This window comes from Brassica rapa, chromosome A07 (assembly GCF_000309985.2).
Source record: "Brassica rapa cultivar Chiifu-401-42 chromosome A07, CAAS_Brap_v3.01, whole genome shotgun sequence".
Lineage (NCBI taxonomy): Eukaryota > Viridiplantae > Streptophyta > Magnoliopsida > Brassicales > Brassicaceae > Brassica > Brassica rapa.
Genome location: NC_024801.2, coordinates 4,775,757 through 4,795,304, shown reverse-complemented (window position 1 = coordinate 4,795,304; position 19,548 = coordinate 4,775,757). Strand labels below are relative to the sequence as shown.

General features: G+C 33.1%; 3 protein-coding genes and 1 long non-coding RNA gene across 8 annotated transcripts; 2 read left to right on the top strand and 2 right to left on the bottom strand.

The window, feature by feature from the left end:
• Window positions 1-3,788: 3,788 nt before the first annotated feature.
• Window positions 3,789-4,712, bottom strand: LOC117126787. Its single transcript, XM_033275899.1, has one exon. It carries the CDS (start codon window positions 4,710-4,712, stop codon window positions 3,789-3,791), a length of 924 nt encoding a protein of 307 aa, XP_033131790.1.
• A 1,068-nt stretch (window positions 4,713-5,780) lies between these two features.
• On the top strand, window positions 5,781-11,113 carry LOC103828471 (myosin heavy chain, clone 203). 5 transcript variants are annotated; one of them, XM_033275156.1, is made up of 20 exons: window positions 5,781-5,918; window positions 6,018-6,192; window positions 6,280-6,373; window positions 6,457-6,565; window positions 6,630-6,668; window positions 6,754-6,837; window positions 6,942-7,003; window positions 7,212-7,314; window positions 7,478-7,618; window positions 8,264-8,332; window positions 8,426-8,482; window positions 8,555-8,815; window positions 8,897-8,980; window positions 9,242-9,325; window positions 9,515-9,625; window positions 9,725-9,795; window positions 9,977-10,051; window positions 10,214-10,408; window positions 10,502-10,595; window positions 10,664-11,113. In XM_033275156.1, exons 2-20 carry the CDS (start codon window positions 6,132-6,134, stop codon window positions 10,919-10,921), a joined length of 2,052 nt encoding a protein of 683 aa, XP_033131047.1. In that variant the 5' UTR covers window positions 5,781-5,918; window positions 6,018-6,131; the 3' UTR covers window positions 10,922-11,113. The 5 variants fall into 5 exon arrangements, with proteins under 5 accessions (XP_033131047.1, XP_018508830.1, XP_009102316.1 ...); XM_018653314.2 differs by lacking the exon at window positions 9,977-10,051 and having other exon boundaries at window positions 8,555-8,806; XM_009104068.3 differs by lacking the exon at window positions 9,977-10,051 and having other exon boundaries at window positions 10,670-11,113.
• On the bottom strand, window positions 11,041-14,130 carry LOC103828470 (endo-1,4-beta-xylanase 4). The gene is made up of 6 exons (XM_009104066.3): window positions 13,642-14,130; window positions 13,442-13,565; window positions 13,200-13,369; window positions 13,028-13,129; window positions 11,639-12,433; window positions 11,041-11,546 (listed from the first exon to the last, which is right to left on the bottom strand). The coding sequence occupies exons 1-6, from the start codon at window positions 13,756-13,758 to the stop codon at window positions 11,157-11,159; spliced, it is 1,698 nt and encodes a 565-aa protein (XP_009102314.1). The 5' UTR covers window positions 13,759-14,130; the 3' UTR covers window positions 11,041-11,156.
• A 59-nt stretch (window positions 14,131-14,189) lies between these two features.
• LOC117126624 lies at window positions 14,190-18,476 on the top strand. Its single transcript, XR_004449283.1, has 3 exons — window positions 14,190-17,163; window positions 18,190-18,191; window positions 18,260-18,476. It is a non-coding gene; the product is annotated as an uncharacterized LOC117126624 (long non-coding RNA).
• The last annotated feature ends 1,072 nt before the right edge of the window (window positions 18,477-19,548 follow it).

The window sequence follows — 19,548 nt, the reverse complement described above, 5'->3', positions numbered from 1 at the left end:
CTCTTCAAGTAGATAATCATATTTGATATTATATTTTTAACACTCCCCCTTGATTATCTATCTTGTATTACGTAGTGCCTCGTTAAAAACCTAGTTATGGAAAAATCCATTGGGACAAAAACCATGACAAGGAAAAAAGAGTACACTGTCGTAATCTCCCTCTGAAAGTAGTGGACCTAGTTTCCTTGTTACAGGTCACGCAAATGCCGCATTCCGATACCATAGACGTGTTTTCGGAATATTGTAGTCGGAAGAGCTTTGGTGAACAAGTCAGCTGGATTGTCGCATGATCGTACATATTCGATGTCCACTTCTTTATTTTTCTCGAGCTCCTTTATGTACGAGAAAAATCTCGGAGGGATGTGCTTTGTCCTGTCGCTTTTGATGTAGCCTTCTTTGAGTTGAGCGACACAAGCCGAGTTATCTTCAAATATTTTCGTCGGCTCTTTCTCGTTGACTATTCCGCTTGATTCTTGTATGTGGTGACTCATTGACCGAAGCCACACACATTCTCGACATGCTTCGTGAAGCGCAATAGTTTCTGCATAATTTGAAGATGTCGCAACCAGAGTTTGTTTCTGGGACCGCCAAGAGATCGCGGTTCCACCAATTGTAAAAACATAGCCGGTTTGCGATCGAGCCTTATGAGGATCTGATAAGTATCCTGCATCTGCAAAACCAACTATACCAAACTCGGGTTTTCTAAAATACATTAACCCTAAATCAACTGTACCTTGAAGGTAACGGAATAAATGTTTTATTCCGTCCCAATGCCTGCGAGTAGGAGCAGAACTATATCTCGCCAGTAGATTAGTAGCAAAAGCTATATCTGGTCTGGTACAGTTTGCAAGATATAACAGCCCACCGATAGCACTCATATAAGGTACTTCTGGACCTAATATCTTCTCGCTATCTTCGCAGGGCCTAAAAGGATCACTCTCAACATTGAGAGTTCTACCAATCATTGGAGTACTCAAAGGAGTTGCTTTGTCCATACGAAAGCGTTTCAATAACCTTTTCGTATAGTTTGATTGATGCACAAATATTCCTTGTCGGAGATGCTCTATCTGGAGCCCAAGACAAAACTTTGTCTTGCCGAGATCTTTCATTTCAAACTCCTCTTTCATATGAGTTCGAGCATCATCAACCTCCTTTTGAGTTCCAATTATGTTCAGGTCATCTACATATACAGCAATGATCACAAAGCCAGATGACGATTTCTTTATAAAAACACATGGACATATCGCATTATTAACATATCCTTTACTCAAAAGATATTCACTTAAGCGATTGTACCACATGCGTCCGGATTGCTTTAATCCGTAAAGTGATCGCTGTAACTTGACCGAACAGATCTCCCTGGATTCTTCTTTCAATGCCCCTGGCATTTTCAATCCCTCAGGGAGTTTCATATATATATCGTTATCCAACGATCCATACAAATATGCAGTCACAACGTCCATGAGATGCATTTCAAGATTTTTAGACGCCGTTAGGCTCATCAAAAATCTAAACGTAATTGCATCCATTACCGGGGAATACGTTTCCTCAAAATCAATTCCCGGTCTCTGAGAAAAACCTTGCGCAACTAATCGGGCTTTATATCGTGTTACTTCATTTTTCTCATTTACTTTTCTCACGAATACCCACTTATACCCAACAGGATTTATATTCTCAGGCGTTATGACTATAGGTCCAAAGACATTTCTTTTATTCAGGGAGAATAATTCAATTTGAATGGCCTTCTTCCACTCCTCCCAATCATGTCTTTTTTGACATTCTAAAATGGACCTTGGATCGGGATCATCATTTTCATGATCGATCTCTTTGGACACAGAAAAGGAGAACATTCCATCAACATCTTTTATCCTATTTCTGATCCATATCTTTTCATCTCGGGCGTAGTTGATGGAAATCTCATACTTTTCTGTTCCATTCCCGTCATCTGGACCATCTTTATCTATGTCTTCTTTCAGACATTTTTCAGTATCAGGTTCTTACTTTGTTCATCCAATTTTTTTTTCTTTCGGGGATTTTTATCTTTAGAACCCGCTGGCCTCCCCCTCTTTAACTGAACCCTAGGTTCATTCATTCTGTTACCATCAGTTTGTTCTTTAGGAACATCAACTCTTGATGGAACATTTTCAGCGGGTATACATGACTTCGTCACCCTTCTTGTATCTGTGAATGCATCTGGTAACTGGTTTGCCAAATTATGCAAATGCACAATTTTCTGAACTTCCAGTTCTCTTTGATTCGTAGGGGGATCAAGGTGTAACAACGACGGTGTACACCAAGTAATCTCTTTAGGAATTTCTCTAATTCCTCCCCCTAATGCTGGAAATTCATCCTCATTAAAGTGGCAATCGGCAAACCTTGCCGTAAACATATCACCAGTTACTGGTTCCAGATATCTTATTATACTTGGTGACGTATAACCCACATATATTCCCAATCTCCTTTGTGGATCCATTTTTGTTCTTTGTGGCGGAGCTATCGGAACATAGACCGCACACCCAAAGATACGGAGATGGGATACATCTGGCTCTTGTCCAGATGCCAATTGTAAAGGGGAGTACTTATGATATGCACTCGGTCTTAGCCGAACCAGTGCAGCCGCATGCAATATAGCATGACCCCATACAGAAATTGGGAGCTTTGTTCTCAAGACTAACGGTCTTGCAATCAACTGCAACCGTTTTATCAATGACTTAGCCATGCCATTTTGTGTATGCACATGGGGGACTGGATGCTCCACATCAATCCCCATTGACATACAATAATCATCAAAGGCTTGCGATGTAAATTCACCAGCATTATCAAGCCTTACTTTCTTAATGGCATATTCTGAGAACTGCGTTCTCAGCTTTATTATCTGGGCAATGAACTTTGCGAAAGCCGTATTTCGTGTCGTCAAAAGTGACACACTTGACCATCTAGTAGATGCGTCAATCAATACCATGAAATACTTAAATGGCCCGCACGGTGGGTGGATCGGCCCACATATATCACCATGTATTCTTTCTAAAAACATTGGTGATTCATTGCCTACTTTTGCAGGCGATGGCCGAGTTATAAGCTTTCTTTGAGAACATGCATTACATGTAAACTCGCCCGTTTGCAAAATTTTTCCGTTTTTCAACGGATGGCCATTCGAATTTTGCACTATTTTTCTCATCATGACTGAACCAGGATGTCCTAGCCTTTCATGCCATATTTTAAATGTATTAGTAAACTTCATGTTTACCACGGCATAGGACTCAGTCATGGTTATTTTTGTACAATATAGTCCAGAGGATAACATTCTTAACTCTTCCAATATATGTTTCCTCTCGGACTTAATGCAAAGAAATTCAATGCCATCTTTATTCATAGTCTCAATATGATATCCATTTCTTCGGATATCCTTAAAACTTAACAAGTTTCTATGAGACTTGGGGGAATACAATGCATCACTTATTCCAAATATTGTTCCCTCTGGCATTGAAAATTTTGCTCTTCCAGAGCCCATAATAATCTTTGCATTACCAGATATTGTACTTACGCTTCCAGCGTAATCTCTTATTTTGAGACTGGAGAAATATTTCTTATCTTTAATTATCGTGTGCGTTGACGCACTATCTGCCAAACACAAATCTCCATCCATAGTCTCAAAGTTTGGCATTTTCTGAATATAAAATATTCATAAAACATATATTATTAAACATTAAACACGGAACATAACATATATCTTACAACAAAAGATATAGATACTATAATACAGTCTACTTATATCACATCGATTTATATCACTCATCGATACTCTCTGGCTCAACCAGAAAGTCTGATACGTCGAGATGAGTATCATCGTTTAAACCATTAAAGGATGGCCCAGGTTCATCAGAGATGAAGTTAGTTTCACCTCTTCCTTTCTCTTTTCCCTTTTGGGATTCTCTATACAGATCGGCTAAATGTTTTGGTGTACGACAGGTACGTACCCAATGACCTTTCATGCCGCATCTGTAGCAAACCGTTCCCGTTTGCCTTTTATTATCCTGGCCCTTTTCATTCCTTTCATTTTCGTGGAAGTTCTTGTTATCTCTTTCATCATAGGGACGAAATCTTCTTCCTCGTCCTCTTCCACGACCATGATAACGGTTTTCACCTCGTCCACGACCTCGTCCTCTCCTATTATCATAACTGGATGATGCAACATTCGCTTCAGGGAATGGAGCAGATCCAGTGGGACGAGCTTGATGGTTTAAAGTCACGAGTTGATTATTCTGCTCCGCTACAAGGAGGACTTGCATCAACTCCGAGTAACGGGTATATCCACTCACTCGGTATTGTTGTTGCAGGATTACATTTTCAGGATGGAACGTGGAGAGAGTTTTCTCGATCATATCATAATCACTTATTTTCTCTCCACATAACATCATCCTCGAAGTAATTCCGAACATCGCGGAATTAAACTCACTAACACTTTTGTAATCCTGGAACCGCAGATGGATCCACTCGTGTTTAGCTTTCGGTAAGATCACATATTTCTGGTGATCGAACCTCTCTTTTAAAGATTTCCAGAGGTCACAAGGATCCTCTTTCGTAATATATTCATCCTTTAAACCATCATGGATGTGGTGTCGTAAAAATATCATGGCTTTAGCCTTTTTCTCATCCGACACCGTTTTTGAACTATCGATGGTTTCCAAAAGCCCGTTTCCTTTCAGGTGCATTTTTGCACCCACTGCCCAGGTCATATAATTATTTCCCATAATATCCAGAGCATTAATTTCGAGCTTTGTCAAATTCGACATGATAATTGTATTCATAGAATAATATATATAAATATAGTAATTACGAGAATTTAAATGCGTAATTTAAATGCAGAAATTAAAGGCATAAAATAAAAGCATAAACTTAAATTGCAGAAATTTAAATTGCAGAAATTTAAATTGCAGAAATTTAAATTGCAAGAATTTAAATAGCATAAATAAAATCGGGAGGCTCAGCCTACCACATGATCCGAGGAGTCATAGACTACCATATTGATCATTTTTCAAAGTCCGAGGAGACATGGTCTACCATTTTGACTTTATTTATTTTAAGGTCCGAGGAGACTTAGTCTACCATTTTTGACCTTTTTATTCACGGAGGCAAAGCCTACCACGTGTTTCTCTGATCGTGAAGGCATAGCCTACCATAACGATCAGTCGGGGAAGGCAGCGCCTATCATCCCGAACGGAGAAGGTCCAACCTCTCACTCCGAAGCAATAATAAAATTTAAATAAAATAAGTATATTGAAATACATAAATTTAAACATTACCTCGGCTGGTTTAAGAACTTTTCGGATTAATAAACTTCAGTTGGTCAGAACTTCGTGCTGATAACGTGTTGAATAATAGTAAGTGAGATGAAAGGTTTATAAGTATTATTATATATCTTTATTTCTGAGTAATAAAGAGAGAGATGGACGTGAGATGTGAGTGAGAGAGAGAGTTATATGATTGACTTTTTCATATATCTTATAACAAAGGAGAGCACAAAGGTATTTATAGGGAGAAGAGGTCGGTCTATTTAACCGACTCCAAACTACAAGACAAAATAAAAGATAAACATTATCTCTTCAAGTAGATAATCATATTTGATATTATATTTTTAACAAAAAAATATTTAAGAACCCTTTTGAGATTAACATAATTTTCAATAACAAAGGTTCTTAACTATTCAAATCACTTTAATAACTATTAATTTACTCCTAAGAACCCATTAGAGGTTCTAACAGAGCAAAAAAATTTCAGAATAAATAGACATTCGGTTCAATTATGTTCCTCGTTTACAACTCTCCAAACCAAAAAGTAGGCAAAGAGAGAGAAATTACAGAATATCCCCAGAGAACATAATCTGACGAAGACATTTTCTGGTCAATTCGAAGAAGAAGGTATATGTACAATTCATTTCACGCTCAGATCCTCGTTTCTTCTCTCGATTCAATTCTTAATTTTCTGAATCTCATCTTCTTAAATCCGTTTGTTATTAGTTACTGTTCAAGATTCCCCGAATGTTCTTCCTTGGCTTCGAATATCAGTAGGGTTCCGGATTCCGATTTGACTTTGATTTCTGGGGATTTGGTTCTTGTCTCTGCGTTTCAAACATGGATCATAATCTAGATGAGAACGAGAGCCTAAGGGTTCGGGTTATACAACTCGAGCATGGTACGGTTCCTCAAATTCTTCTCTAAATCTCTTGTTTGCTCTTCGAGGCTTATAACAACTGTTTAACACTAATTGTTTTATTACCAGAGCGTAATGAACTACAGAAAGATATTGAACAGTTGTGCATGCAACAAGCTGGACCTAGCATTCTTGGTGTGGCTACTCGGATGCATTTCCAGAGGTGTATCTCTGGTTCTACTTTGATTTCTAAGTTTGTTAGTCAGCTCATTGAAAGATACCTTTTTTTGGATTATACTCTATTAGGACAGCTAGCTTGGAGCAGGAGATAGAGGCCTTAAAAATGAAGTTGGCTAATTGCTCAAGGGAGAAACACAATCTTCAAGAGGAACTTGCAGAAGCTTACCGGGTCAAAGTGCGTATTCTTTTAAGTTTCTTAATTATATTGTTTTGGATTTTGAGAATGTTCCTCTCTTCAGGCTCAGTTAGCAGATTTACATGCTGGAGAAGTAGCAAAGGTTTTTTTTTTTTTTTTTAATTTTAAATCAGCTTTATTTGGTAGAAACACATCCTCCTTACATCTAAATATTCTCTCTCTTTCAGAATATGGAAGCAGAGAAGCAGGTTAGGTTTTTCCAGGGCTCGGTGGCAGCTGCTTTTTCTGAAAGGGATCAATCAGTTATGGAGGTATGAGAGAATTCCATCTCTGTCTAATGGGAAAAAGGCAAATTTTATTTCAATTTTTTTTTTCCTTTTAGTCTACTTTTTGATGTTGCCCTGAATTTAACTAGGCTGAGAAAGCTAAAGAGAAAGCTGAAAGGATGTCAGAGAAACTTAGTGAAATTGAAATGCGGTAATTGTGATCCTGTTCCCTTTCCCTTTCCATTGAAAAGAGGGTTATCTTATCCTTTAAAGAAGTGTTGTTCTGAATCTCTTTAAAAGCCTTGTTCTAAGCGGTGCGTCTGAATGTGAACAGACATACAAATTACATTATGCTTTCCCTTAGCCTTGTCTTACCTATATATCTCGCCCTTGTTTGGTCCATGGTAATCGTAAGACAGGTTAGAAGAACTCAGCTCCGATTGTCTCGTACAGAAGAGACTAAATGACACTTTGCAAGCTGACGTGGCAAAACTTGAAGAACAGACTAAAGTCTATGCAGAGGTAATTACCCGTTCTTGTATAAATACTATAATTTATGCCCAACAGTCTTTAACGTTTTCTTCTTAAGAGTCCACAGCTTCCGATCTTTATAGTTTACCTCCCTATTAATCTATCACGCTTTTTAACTTTATGATCCTGGTCTTTCTCTCTCTCACTGTTTCAGGTGATTGAGAAGTTCTATGATATTCGTAAAGCTTCGCTCTGTGAGTCCCTTGAAGTGAATTTGCATGACAAGTGTGCAAGTTTATTGGATGATCCTAAAGAATCATGGACTTTTAATGATCCTTCAACATCAGAATATGTAGTAAGTTTCTGAAAACATCTCTTACCCTTTTCTGCATACTATCTCTAAGCTAAGCTACTTATTTCGCTATTTGAGTGTTGGCATTCTACCATTGGCTGCTAAAGTTGGCTCCCATAGTTTTTCTTAATTAGTACCTCTGGATATCAGTAAAATGAGTTTTATGGAAAAAGATTGGATAAGGTAGTTGTATTTGTATGATCTCCAAAAAGTGCAGATAATAAACGTCAAAACTTAGTGTTTACCAAAGTTGTAGGAGTCTGGTTTGAGAATAAAGTTAGTGTTTTAACCAAACATCTAAATAAATTTTCCAATATCAGTTCTTGTGACTTTGTAAATCAGGAGTGACTTTAAATCAGGATGCAGGAGTGACTTTTGTTTTTGGATTACTGAGAACCTTGATAATGTATTTGAATGCAAAGACAATCTTTATAATAGATTCTACTTTACTTATTCTGAATCTAGGATAAGTAGATCATTCAAAGGAAATGTAAGTGTACACTTCGGCAAATAAAAAAAGATGGGAAGTGTTACAAGAAATATGTGTGTGCTTAGTTATAGCATAGTTATGTCACAAAGCATTATTTGTTAGATTACTGCGGTTGTTTGTTGTTTCTCTCTGCTATTTGAACAACTCTTATCAGACAGGCTGCGCTTGAAGGAGAGTTGGGGAAGGTTAAGAAGACTGTGGATAATCTTAAAAGTAAACTACGAGTTGTACGTACCTTTCGTTCCTCATCTGTTCTTCTTCAAATAACTATGAAACTAGATACAGCATTCACTAACGTGTGACATTTGTTACACCACCAGGGCTTAGAAATTGAGAATCATTTGAAGAAGAGGGTTCATGCCTTGGAAAAGAAGAATGTGGGTACTTAATGCATTATAATTATTGCGTAAAATTATTTGCGGTGTCAGTCAGTATTAACTTCCTTACAGATTGTTGCAGATGGGCTGATTGTCAATGGAATTGCAGATGTGCGCCATCATCATTCTCAATTGAGGGACTACATCATTAATTTACTTAATGAGGAAGGACTATACATTAAATCGATTTTCGAAGATCTAGAGGAAAAACTTAAACTTCGTTCATCGGAAATACATAATGTAGTGCCACTGCAACATGATTTGAAGCCAGATGAATCTGAATGCCGGGATGTGCATATAACCACAGCTGTTGATTCTTGCCAAGTAATTAAGGTCTAATTGCCGGAAGATATTTACATCAGCTTATGAATCGTCAAGATTTTTGTTGTAATAGCGTTTCTCTTCCTAATGCAGCATGAGGAACCTAGTTTTGGTAAAATCACCGCTGAAAGTAGAGCTGATGCATCTGAAGCCCTTGCACAAGCATTACAAGAGAAGGTTATATTCATTTCTTAGTGATAAAAGCAATATACTATTTTACTATCGACCCATGGTGTATTAGTGGGAAGGACTCGTAGCGACATCATGTATTAGTCTACAGTGATTTCCATCGGCCCTTTTTTTGCTGACAATCAGCATCCAATAGCATGCTTTATCTTATATAACGTAAAGTGGTTCGAGCTGTATTTGAGACTTGATGATTATTCTCTTTCAATTATCATGATTTTTGTTGTAATGGCGTTTCTCTTCTGAATGCAGCTTCAGGAACCTATTTTCACCAAAATCGCCGCTGAAAGTAGAGCTGATGCATCTGAAGCCTTTGCACAAGCACTACAAGAGAAGGTTATTCTCATTATAAAATAAATAATTACTTTCCATGATACACTTGTGAGAAGATTCATAACGACATTGTATCTCATGATGAATGTTGATTAGTATTCAATGCATAATGGAAGAAACAATCATTTGGTCTCTTTTGTTCCTTTATGCTGTCATACTGTGTGTTTTTATCATCTTTTCGGATATTGTTAGGTTGGAGCTCTTTTACTTTTATCACAGCAGGAAGAAAGATATTTACATGAAGAAAATATCAATGCAGCTCTCCAACGGAAAGTAGATGAGCTTCAAAGGAATGTCTTGCAGGTCTCTTCTTCCTTCATTTAAGTAGTTTCAAGGTGTTGAAATGAAAAAAAAAATTGGCGTGTTTGACTCAGTTCTGAAACATGTTGAATATTATTGTAGGTTACAAACGAAAAGGTGAGAACCCTTATGGAGTTAGCACGACTACGACAGGAATATCAGTCGCTAAAAGAGTACGATACCATCTTATACTTATCATTTTTTAATCTATCAGAGTTGTCCTAGTTTTCCTTTGCTGGTGATTACATGTTCGTCTTAGACAACTATCTTTATCATTGACTGTTTCGGCTACTTGAATTATATAGTAGTGTGTGCCAATAATGTAGACGACCAGAAGTGTTAATGATACAGAAGGTTAGGGAATTGCACGTTCTGCAAATGCTCTAGGCAGACTTTCGAGATTAGTTTCCCTCTATCTTCTGTTTCAAAGTCAGTGATTTGCTATTGTAATGCTGTTTACTCGTACCTGCCATAGTAGTGACAATTCTCGGTGATGATAATAGAGCCAGAAAAGTTATTTGTGTTGTATATATAAATACTTTATATAGAGTATAAATGAAACGTCCCTCTAAAAACCCATATCCTTTTCAGCAAAATGAGTGGTACAAGAGATGGAGAAGCAACGGAGAAAAGTGGCGGTATGGTTATGAGCAATGAGAAAGAGGGAAGACTAAAGAATATGTGGAAGAAATCTTACATAAATCGTTGGATTGACCCAAGTTCGAGAGAAGGCGGAAGTCACTCGAACACTGAAGCAGATTATGCTGGTAACATTGATTATGCCAGGTTTGTCATCCTACTTTTACATTGGCAATGTGGCGTCTTTTGTCTGATCATACTGTGAAGAATCTGTGATCAAAAACACTATTGTTTTGGCAGAATGAAAGTAGAATACGCAGCTTTAAAAGAGAGCCTCGAAAGCATGGGGCACTTGACTACTTCAATCCGCAGGCTTCGTCTAGCGCTCTTGAAGGTAATTTCAGCACCGAGTTTTCGGTTCCTTCTTGTTGTGTCAAATTTATAGTTGTTCCTATTGTATAGGTAAAGGAGACGAATGATACTGAAACAGCTGCGAGAACTTGCGAAGTAGCGATTTCCAACATCCTTGTGGAGGCAACCCATTTAAAGACTGCCCTTGGCATCTCCATACCCATTAGCTGGTCGGCTGAATCAGACATGGAATCAGTTGCTGATGGTGAATCAAGCTGTGATAAGACGGATTCTGTTTCTGCTGCAGGGTTTGAGATGGTGGAGCTTGTTATTCTAGCAGCCGAGATACTGAAAGAACAACACAACTGAGACTCATTCTTTAGTTTCCATACAGGCATTGTGAGTTGGATATGTGCATATGATTTATGGAGAAACTTATCATAAATTTCGAATCTTTATTAGTCGTCAGGTTGGTTTAATACTGTGGATTCCATGAGAATATAATTTTGATTGGGTTGTTGTTTTTCAGCATTCTAATAAGAAGAGAAATAATACATTGTATAGTCCCTTTGATGGGATGATTCGCAGTGATATGGTTCGGTATTTAAACATCAAGTTCAAGTTGAACCACTTGTAGTTGACCCGTCTCCGTAGTTACCTCCAAGCTGAAGGTAGTGGAGAAGTTCTTCATCGATGGATTAGTTACAGTAACTGTGTAATGTCCATGCAGCAAGGAAACCTCTGGAGAAAAGCCAATAATTCGACTTTGTTCTTCATCATTATGTTCGTGGTATTCAACAGGAATCTCTGCAGGTTCTTGTTGCCACTCTTGGAGCAGCTTGTCAATGAGATCTCCTGCTTCTGTGTTGTTGAAATCATTGTCCGCAAGAGTTAACTTGTTGAAACCTGACATCTCAGGCCCCGCATATAAGATTATGCCTTGGACTGCAGGATGCGAGTAAGCTTCTCTCAGAACCTCCTCCATGTATTTAACCTATCACAAAAACAGGACCATGGCTTGCATGTTATGTTATGTAAGTTAAGCTCAAAAGCCAAACTAGCCCAAGTGTGAATTGCATGTATTACCTGATCCGGGCACTTGGGCATATCAACCTCCGTAAGCCAAACTGGAAAACCCAGAGAACCTAACGTATCTAAAGCAGATCTCATGTAAGGCAAATTAGGCTGTGCTGGAACAAAGTGAGCTTGTGCTCCAATCCCTCCTTTGATATTCATGTTTCCTGGGTACGAAACAATCTCTTCCATCTTATTCTTCACGTTGATCGGGCTCCCAACTCCTTCTTTTGCATACTCTACGGTGTTGTACTCGTTTATGAACAATGGTATATCAGGATCAATCTTAGAGGCCAACGAGTAGATCATAGCTGAAGCGTTTTTCCCAAGCATGTCCTCGTAATAGCTGTAATGCAAATTCTCATTAATCACATCCCATCCAATTAACCTCCCTTTATATCTCTTCATAACTGAGTTCATTCTGTTGAGAGTCACATTTTTAAGATCGTCAGAATCAGTTATAGACTTAACCCAAATTGGCTGCCATTTCTTGTCGTCCCACAAAACCGTATGTCCCTTGACAAGAACCTTGTTTTCCTCCGCAAGCTGCATCATTGCATCAGCCAATGTGTAGTTCTCTTGTCCTCTCACTTCCTCAGTTGTATACCATTTCATTTCATTTGTGAAGGAAGTTAGTCTAAACCGTGACACAAACCATTCTCTATAGCTATCACTTTCCAAGATTCGGTAATTCATAGCACAGCCAAGGAGGAACGATGGTCTGATCTGTTTTATGGAAATCAATGATCCTTCTACTGTGCTTTTGTTCTGAAAACTCACTTGAAATCTCACTTTGCTCTTTCGAATCTGCGCTCCACAAAAATAGTCAAGAACTCATGTTTATTTCAAAAGGGAAATTGCCACAAATACTATATTCATAGTACAATTTTTTATGTTCATACTAATTACTTTTACCCTCATTTTTAATGAAGGTAAAATACACTTATATAATCTAGACTTAAGATTTAGAGTTCAGAGTGGTGGGATATGATTTTTGAAATGTGAAATTTACGATTCTAATAAATATATAAATAAACACTTAAAAAATAATTTCAAACATAATTTTCGATTTTCAAAGAAAAATTTTGAATTTTTTTTTTTAATTCGAAAAAAAGTTATTCAAAAAAAATTTATAAAAAAGTTTGAATTTGAAAAAAGTATAATTCAAAAAAATAAAATAAAAAATTAATTTGTTTTATTTTTTATTTATTTATCTAATAATTTATTATATATATAAATAACAAGGTTACAAGAGTCTTGTACCACTTAGTGAAGAATGTATTTTTGAAAATATATCTTTAGTGGTGGTAAAGATAAAAAGTGGTACCATGAAAGTGCTAAATATAGAATGTCCATTTCAAATTCTAGTTTTTGTGTTTGTGTTTTCATTTTATTTTTTACCTTTTCAATGACTTGGTCTTGTTGGAGTCTCCACTGTGTTTTGTTGAACCGTTGCAACCTCACGTTTTGTATATTTATCTCTGCGGCCGCTGAGTCATCACTCTGGTTTGTGTAAACCCCCGCTTTAGTCATGAGATTCTACAAATAATGACACAATTATATACAATTTTACCTTGAAGAAAATGTCGACAGGGGCCGAGACATTGACGATAAAACCGCCTTTAAGCAAAGACCAGCATCCTTTCTTCGCTATAACTTGACCTCCATCAACGTATCTGACATTCTTTCCCCTCAAAGTTATTCTCACTGCTCTCTCCTTCTCATTCCTCAACTTTACCCAAGCTGGATCACATCAATTCAAGAATATCATATGATAACTTACTGCACACGAAACAAACCAAAATTTTTTGTTACCAGATATGCTGTATATGCCCCCTTTCTGAAGATTAACTCTCTCTACTACTTTTCCGTTTTCTATGATCTTCAATTCTTGGAATCCTTCTCCAGTGTTTATAGTTTGTGGAAGCTCCATGAGGCACTTCTCATGATTTTACAGAGATTAAACATTGTATTTTCTTGAAAATATATAGTTTTATAGAGTTTTAGTTATGTACCTCTGATTTTAGAGAATGATCGTAGGAGAAAGGATGCATGGAGAGCCCTGGACCCAGAAAAAGAAGAATAGAGATAAAAACCACGAAGTGGAAAACGCCATTGTTGAATCTCTTCATCTTTTCTTGTGACAAGTACACAATACCCAAATAGATTATCCCTATATAAAGACTCCTTTGAGATTCAACCAGTTTCTTATTTAGTTTTATTAAATATTATATAGCACGCAAAAGCTAAGTTGTTTATAAAGTGTGATTCCTAATTAATTGCAGATAAATAACTATGTTCAATTTTCGGTCTTTATATTCATTTATATGTACTCTGATAACGTACAATAAAAAATTATAAATTAATAATGTTGCAACTATGATATTTTATTTATTTATAAAGTTATTAATTTTCAGAAATTTTAAAAGTTATATATTTGAAGTGTATTTTAATAAAAAATTAAGAAGAAGAATTGATTAATTTAAAGTATATATATATATTGATTAAGTTTTCTAAAATTTTGGTTGGTTTTATTTGGTTATTTGGTTATATAAATATGTACATTAAATATATATCAATTTTAGGAATAAAAAAATAACATCAAAATATTTTAAAATGTATTAAAAAAATTAAGATGAACTTCATTGTGAATAAAAATAAACAGTACACTATTTGTTTTCATATTTATAAACTTTATATACATTAAATATTAATTTACATTTATATTGGGACCATCCATTTACATAATTTTTTAAAAAATTTGTTATTTATTATCCTAGTGGATTGTATCATATTTTGCATTGGTCCAGTTCAGAACTCAAAAAATTATTAATTTCTCATATTTATTAATCTATCAAATATTATTTATAGAGTTTCTACTGTATTTTCTATGTACTCTCAAAATTTGAACTCTGAACCATCGGCCGATAGTCTTTTTTTTTTCAACACAAAGAAGAATCCAAGCCCGCTAGCCAAAACGGTGGAACTGAATCGACATAAACCATAGCTGAATGTAGATTTCTAGCATCATGTGTTAACTTGTGAGTCTTTGTATTTTGTGTCCTTGGCATATGTTGGATGACAAAGTTGGAGAAGAAGCGCTTACATCGTAGGAACTCTTCTATATGTGTAGTGAACGCCGGTCATTCTGTTGGTGTAGCCACCATTTTCACTAGTTGACAACAATTTGTTGCAAACACCACTTCTAAATTCTGAAAGATTTTCATGCATTTCATCGCCCAAATCAGTGCTTCACATTCAACATGCAAAAGTGATAGATTAAACTTATGCGGGTATTCATAGTCTCTTAGTATATTTTGGATTAAACTTTCACCAGTTATGGTTTATAGAAGAACAAAAAAAATTATACCCAAAGTTATGAAAAACTAAACATGTTGTACTAAACATTAAACTACAAAATTTTGAATATATATTTTATATTTTAGATAGATTTGTCAAAATTATTATTTATTTTCATAATTAACATTTTGTTTTAAATGATGTATTTGTAAATAACAGTTAAAAATTTCTCAAAATATAAAATATTTTAAAATTTATGTAATATGACTTTAAAAATCTATAAGCCTCATTAGCTTTGACGAGTCTAGTTATATAACTACTATTACTAAATTAAACACCTTTTCATTCCAAATTAACACACAAAGAAGAAGTGATCAAAATAGTATTAAGAAAAATTTAAAGCCATTTTTATTTTATATTTAGGTTTGAGTTTAGTGATTAGTATTAAGGCTTTTTTTTTGGGATGGAGTTAGGGTGTATTTAGGGTTTGGAGTAATTTAATCATTTCATCTTTTATTAGTGCTAATTTAGTCATTTTCTCTTTGTGAGCTATTTTTTTCATAATTGTTTTTATGCTATCTAATATTTGTTCTTATAAATAATAGATATGTCATTTTTACATTTCTTATTCTTCTTTTCAAAGCATTAGAATTTTGTAATAACTTATATTCAATAGTTAAGTTATTAATTATTTTTTTAATCAGCGACTCTAATTTTATTTTAAGTCAAAATTTAATGTCAAACAATATAAAAAGTTATAAAAATTTATGTTTACTATAGATTTATGTTTTACCTAATAAATAAAATTTTATTTTTCTTTTAATTGTGACCCGAGCATTTGTTTTTTTTTTAAGTTTAGTTCTGTTATGACTAATTTAATACCAGATGTATAATTCAAACAATAAAAATTAAAATATTTGATCAGAACTGTACATCACTAAATAAATCAAACTTTGTAATTTTTGGTTATTATTACGTAATTGAGATCCTAATCAAAAAGTTATCAATTTAATTGTTTATACAGCTTCATACTGATGAATATCTCAATTTGTTACCTTAGCCAAAACCAAATTTTATAAGAGTTTGTAAAAATTCCAAAATGTATTTACAAATCAAATAAAAATAAACGAAGTAATTAAATAAATTAACAAAATTAATCTGATTTAGCTTAACTGTAACGAAAATGTAATGGTGCAATTCAGAGAAACTGCTTCAATCCAATATACCTAAAATGAATAAGTAAACTTATCTGAATTTCTATACCCGAAAACATGTCCAATGAAGATAATAATCTAAATTATCTAAAATAATCTTCTATTTAGATTTGATACATATAAACTATAAAATGCACTAAAATTTCTAAGTAAATACAAACCAAATATTAATTAATTACTACAATTCTATTTTATAAATACTCATTTCAATATATGAAATTTTAAATTTTTATTTTTATTTACGCTTATGAACTTTCGAACCCATCTACACTTTATTTAATTTTGGTTTCTATTTTATTTTATTTTGAAACAACATATATCCAAGTATGAAGAACTATATGAAAATATTTACTAATCTAAAAATTTTAAATCAAACTAAGTGTAACTAAAAGAATTAATTAATTTTTAACATAATTAAAACAAACAATTATTGTTACATTTTGAATAATATATGCAATTCACTACTCCGAAACAGAATAATAGAAGTTATGTGAATTATTATATTTGAAATAACATGTCTAACTAAGATAACACTAAAGTAACATTTTATACAAATTTAGTTAATTTTATACATATAATTATAAACTAATTAAAATATTAAATAAATTAAATTAAAGTATTAAATAATTATTATATTTTATCTATTTTATAAATATTTATATCTGTGCATGTCACATAGTTAATAAGTTGCAAAACAAGTCTTCTTTTGTAGGAAATTTATTGAATGATATGAATTTCAAAATAGTTTACTTTAAAATATTTAAAGTCTTTGTTAGGAAATATATTAATTTTATTAAGATGATAATGGTAAAACTTGGCTTTTTGTATTTTTCACTGAACTCTGTTAATTTCCTTTCACATAACAATATTTTGAACATTTCAGCAAGATTAAATAACATTAACATTTGATAGAACTAAGAATTTAATAAATTAAAATACTATAATTTAAAGTATTTCAAAAGAATGACTACAAATACTCAGAATCTAAAGTTTCAAAAATAATAATTCTCAAAATTTAAAAATGTACTACATCATGACCCGCGCTTTGCGAGCGCGGATTATTGTATGATGAGAATTTTTACTAATAATTAATAAATATTTTGTTAATTTGTAAGAATTTTGTTTATTTGAATTTTCTTTGCATTTAAATCAATGCTTTTAAATTTGACCCGGTTAATCCGGTGATTCGATAATTCAATTTAGGTTTTAAAAATATCCATATTTATAAAAATCACTATATCCGAGACTAACCAATTGAACCGATGGATGCCCGATATGTTAATATATCCAATTTGATTTAAATTGCTATAGTTTCATAATTTGCCACCTTTTAATCCAAATTTTTAAGTTTATTGTTTTACAATTTTATTAAATTATGACATTTCTACAAAATTTTAATAGAGAAAATAATGGATATAATTAACAACTATAAATGTCTTGATCATATTACTCCATTTTATATAACTTAATTAATTTTATTATAATTGTTTTGTATAATTTTTCTTGTTAATCATTTATATTATAATCGCTTTAAATTTTTTGTTAACAATTAGTATTAAGCATTTTTCTTTAGCTAACATATATTTTGAACATTTTTTCATAATTATTTTTGTTATTGTAGTTATTGTACACTGTATAATGTTTATATATTTTTTTATGTAATGGCTATTATTGAATTGTTATCTTACTTAAATAAATGATAAAACAATTATGTAGTAAATATAAATAAAATAATATGTTAATTTAATTGATTTATCATTGACTTAAATGTTTTTGTAGTATTTAAACCTGTAAAAGTAAGCTTTATTTATTTTCGTTTTTTATAAATGTTTTGAATATTTTTTGAATTATTTAATTTATTTAAATATTTGGTTATTAAAAAGATAAGTTCCAATATTTTATATTGTTTGGACATAAGATTAATTATAGTGTTGTTTGGAAAAATGGATAGTAGTATAAAGAAATGACTATATTGTTTGGAAACATTGATAGTAATATAAAGAAAAGAATATTAGTGATTTAATGTAGGTTTAACTATAAAGTAGGAAGATGTATTTAATTTAAAAACTTATAAAATAAATGTTAGGTCCAACACAATGTTTCTGTTTTAATAATATAGATGAATACATTATTGAATAACATTATAATTTAAATAGAAAGCTTAATTCCATCAAATTTAATAAATTCCTTAATTGAATATCTAGTGTTTTATAATCCTAGCTGGGTTATTTATACTACGGATCAAAAAGATACTTTGCAAAATCAAAATGATTATTTTTTAATCATTTACCTCATAACAGTTTTTTATGGAAGTTACTTGATGAAAACTTGGAAAAGAAACAAACATGAAAAAACTTATTTAAGAAACTGAAGTCTAAATGAAAGAGTCCAACTTTAAAACCTGAAGTAAATGTGATTATAGAATTATATGCATGAAATAACACCTTAGTAACCCAATAATAATGAACACACTCTTAATCAATTACGTAAATCAAATCTCACGAGAAAAGCATAATATTTTTAGTCATGCATCTATGCACCAAGAATATGGTGTGGTTCTTGTGAAAAAATAACTGAAGTGCAAACATACAAATAAAACATGATTGTTAGCGTTGTTTTGCTTAAAATTAAATAGAAACATAATAGTTTTTTAGTCAAAAAAAACATAACAGTTTTATAGGAGGTCCATCCTCCCAAAATCCACATTAACTACTCAGTGTCTTGCGCATAAAAAGTTTATATGATAATTATTTAAAAGATTTGTATGAAAAAATAAATTTTATATATTTCATCAAATTAAAAGTTTTGGCCTCTATACAATACTATATATTTTTGGTAATTATATAATTTGTTAACTGATAGGCCAACCCTATTCTTTAAAGCGTTTTGAACAAAAAAAACCAGTTATCGCATAAGTGCCTAATGTTTGTGTCAAAAACTATTCTTTCGAGTTTGAAACCTTCTATTTAGTTACAATGAAATCATCTTTTCATTTCTCAAATGCAATTGAAAACAATTAATATGGGATGACTTATACAATATTTACTATGTGATAATTCGCGTCTTGCGCGGAATAAGTTTAATCTAACAATTATATATTCTAATTATAAATTAGTGTTCTCTGTATCTATAATTTTGCATTCTAATTATAGTTAATCAAATTTAAATAAAGCATTGTTGGATCAACGTTTTTTCTTTACGCAAATAGATTAGTATATGGGTCAACTTTAATATGGAAATCTATTGCGACTTGTAGTAAAAGCAACAAAATATGAGTTATGGCTTTGTTGACAAAAAAAAAGAGTTATGGCTTTTTTTTTAAATATATACAGGGATATCCTGGCTCCACAGAAGTGGTCTAGACTAGTCACGTATTGCCACATGTTGGTCCTTTGTCCCTGGCGATGC

What these genes read in the sequence shown, in the direction of transcription:
- LOC117126787 (XM_033275899.1), bottom strand. Translation starts at nt 4,712, where the DNA reads ATGCACCTGAAAGGAAACGGGCTTTTGGAAACCATCGATAGTTCAAAA.
- LOC103828471 (XM_033275156.1), top strand. Translation starts at nt 6,132, where the DNA reads ATGGATCATAATCTAGATGAGAACGAGAGCCTAAGGGTTCGGGTTATA. An exon ending in GGTTATACAACTCGAGCATG is followed by an intron (nt 6,193 to 6,279) that starts GTACGGTTCCTC and finishes TTTTATTACCAG; the next exon opens with AGCGTAATGAACTACAGAAA. An exon ending in AGACTAAAGTCTATGCAGAG is followed by an intron (nt 7,315 to 7,477) that starts GTAATTACCCGT and finishes TCACTGTTTCAG; the next exon opens with GTGATTGAGAAGTTCTATGA.
- LOC103828470 (XM_009104066.3), bottom strand. Translation starts at nt 13,758, where the DNA reads ATGAAGAGATTCAACAATGGCGTTTTCCACTTCGTGGTTTTTATCTCT. An exon ending in AAGACCAAGTCATTGAAAAG is followed by an intron (nt 12,434 to 13,027) that starts GTAAAAAATAAA and finishes TGTGGAGCGCAG; the next exon opens with ATTCGAAAGAGCAAAGTGAG. An exon ending in TGCCCAAGTGCCCGGATCAG is followed by an intron (nt 11,547 to 11,638) that starts GTAATACATGCA and finishes TTTTTGTGATAG; the next exon opens with GTTAAATACATGGAGGAGGT.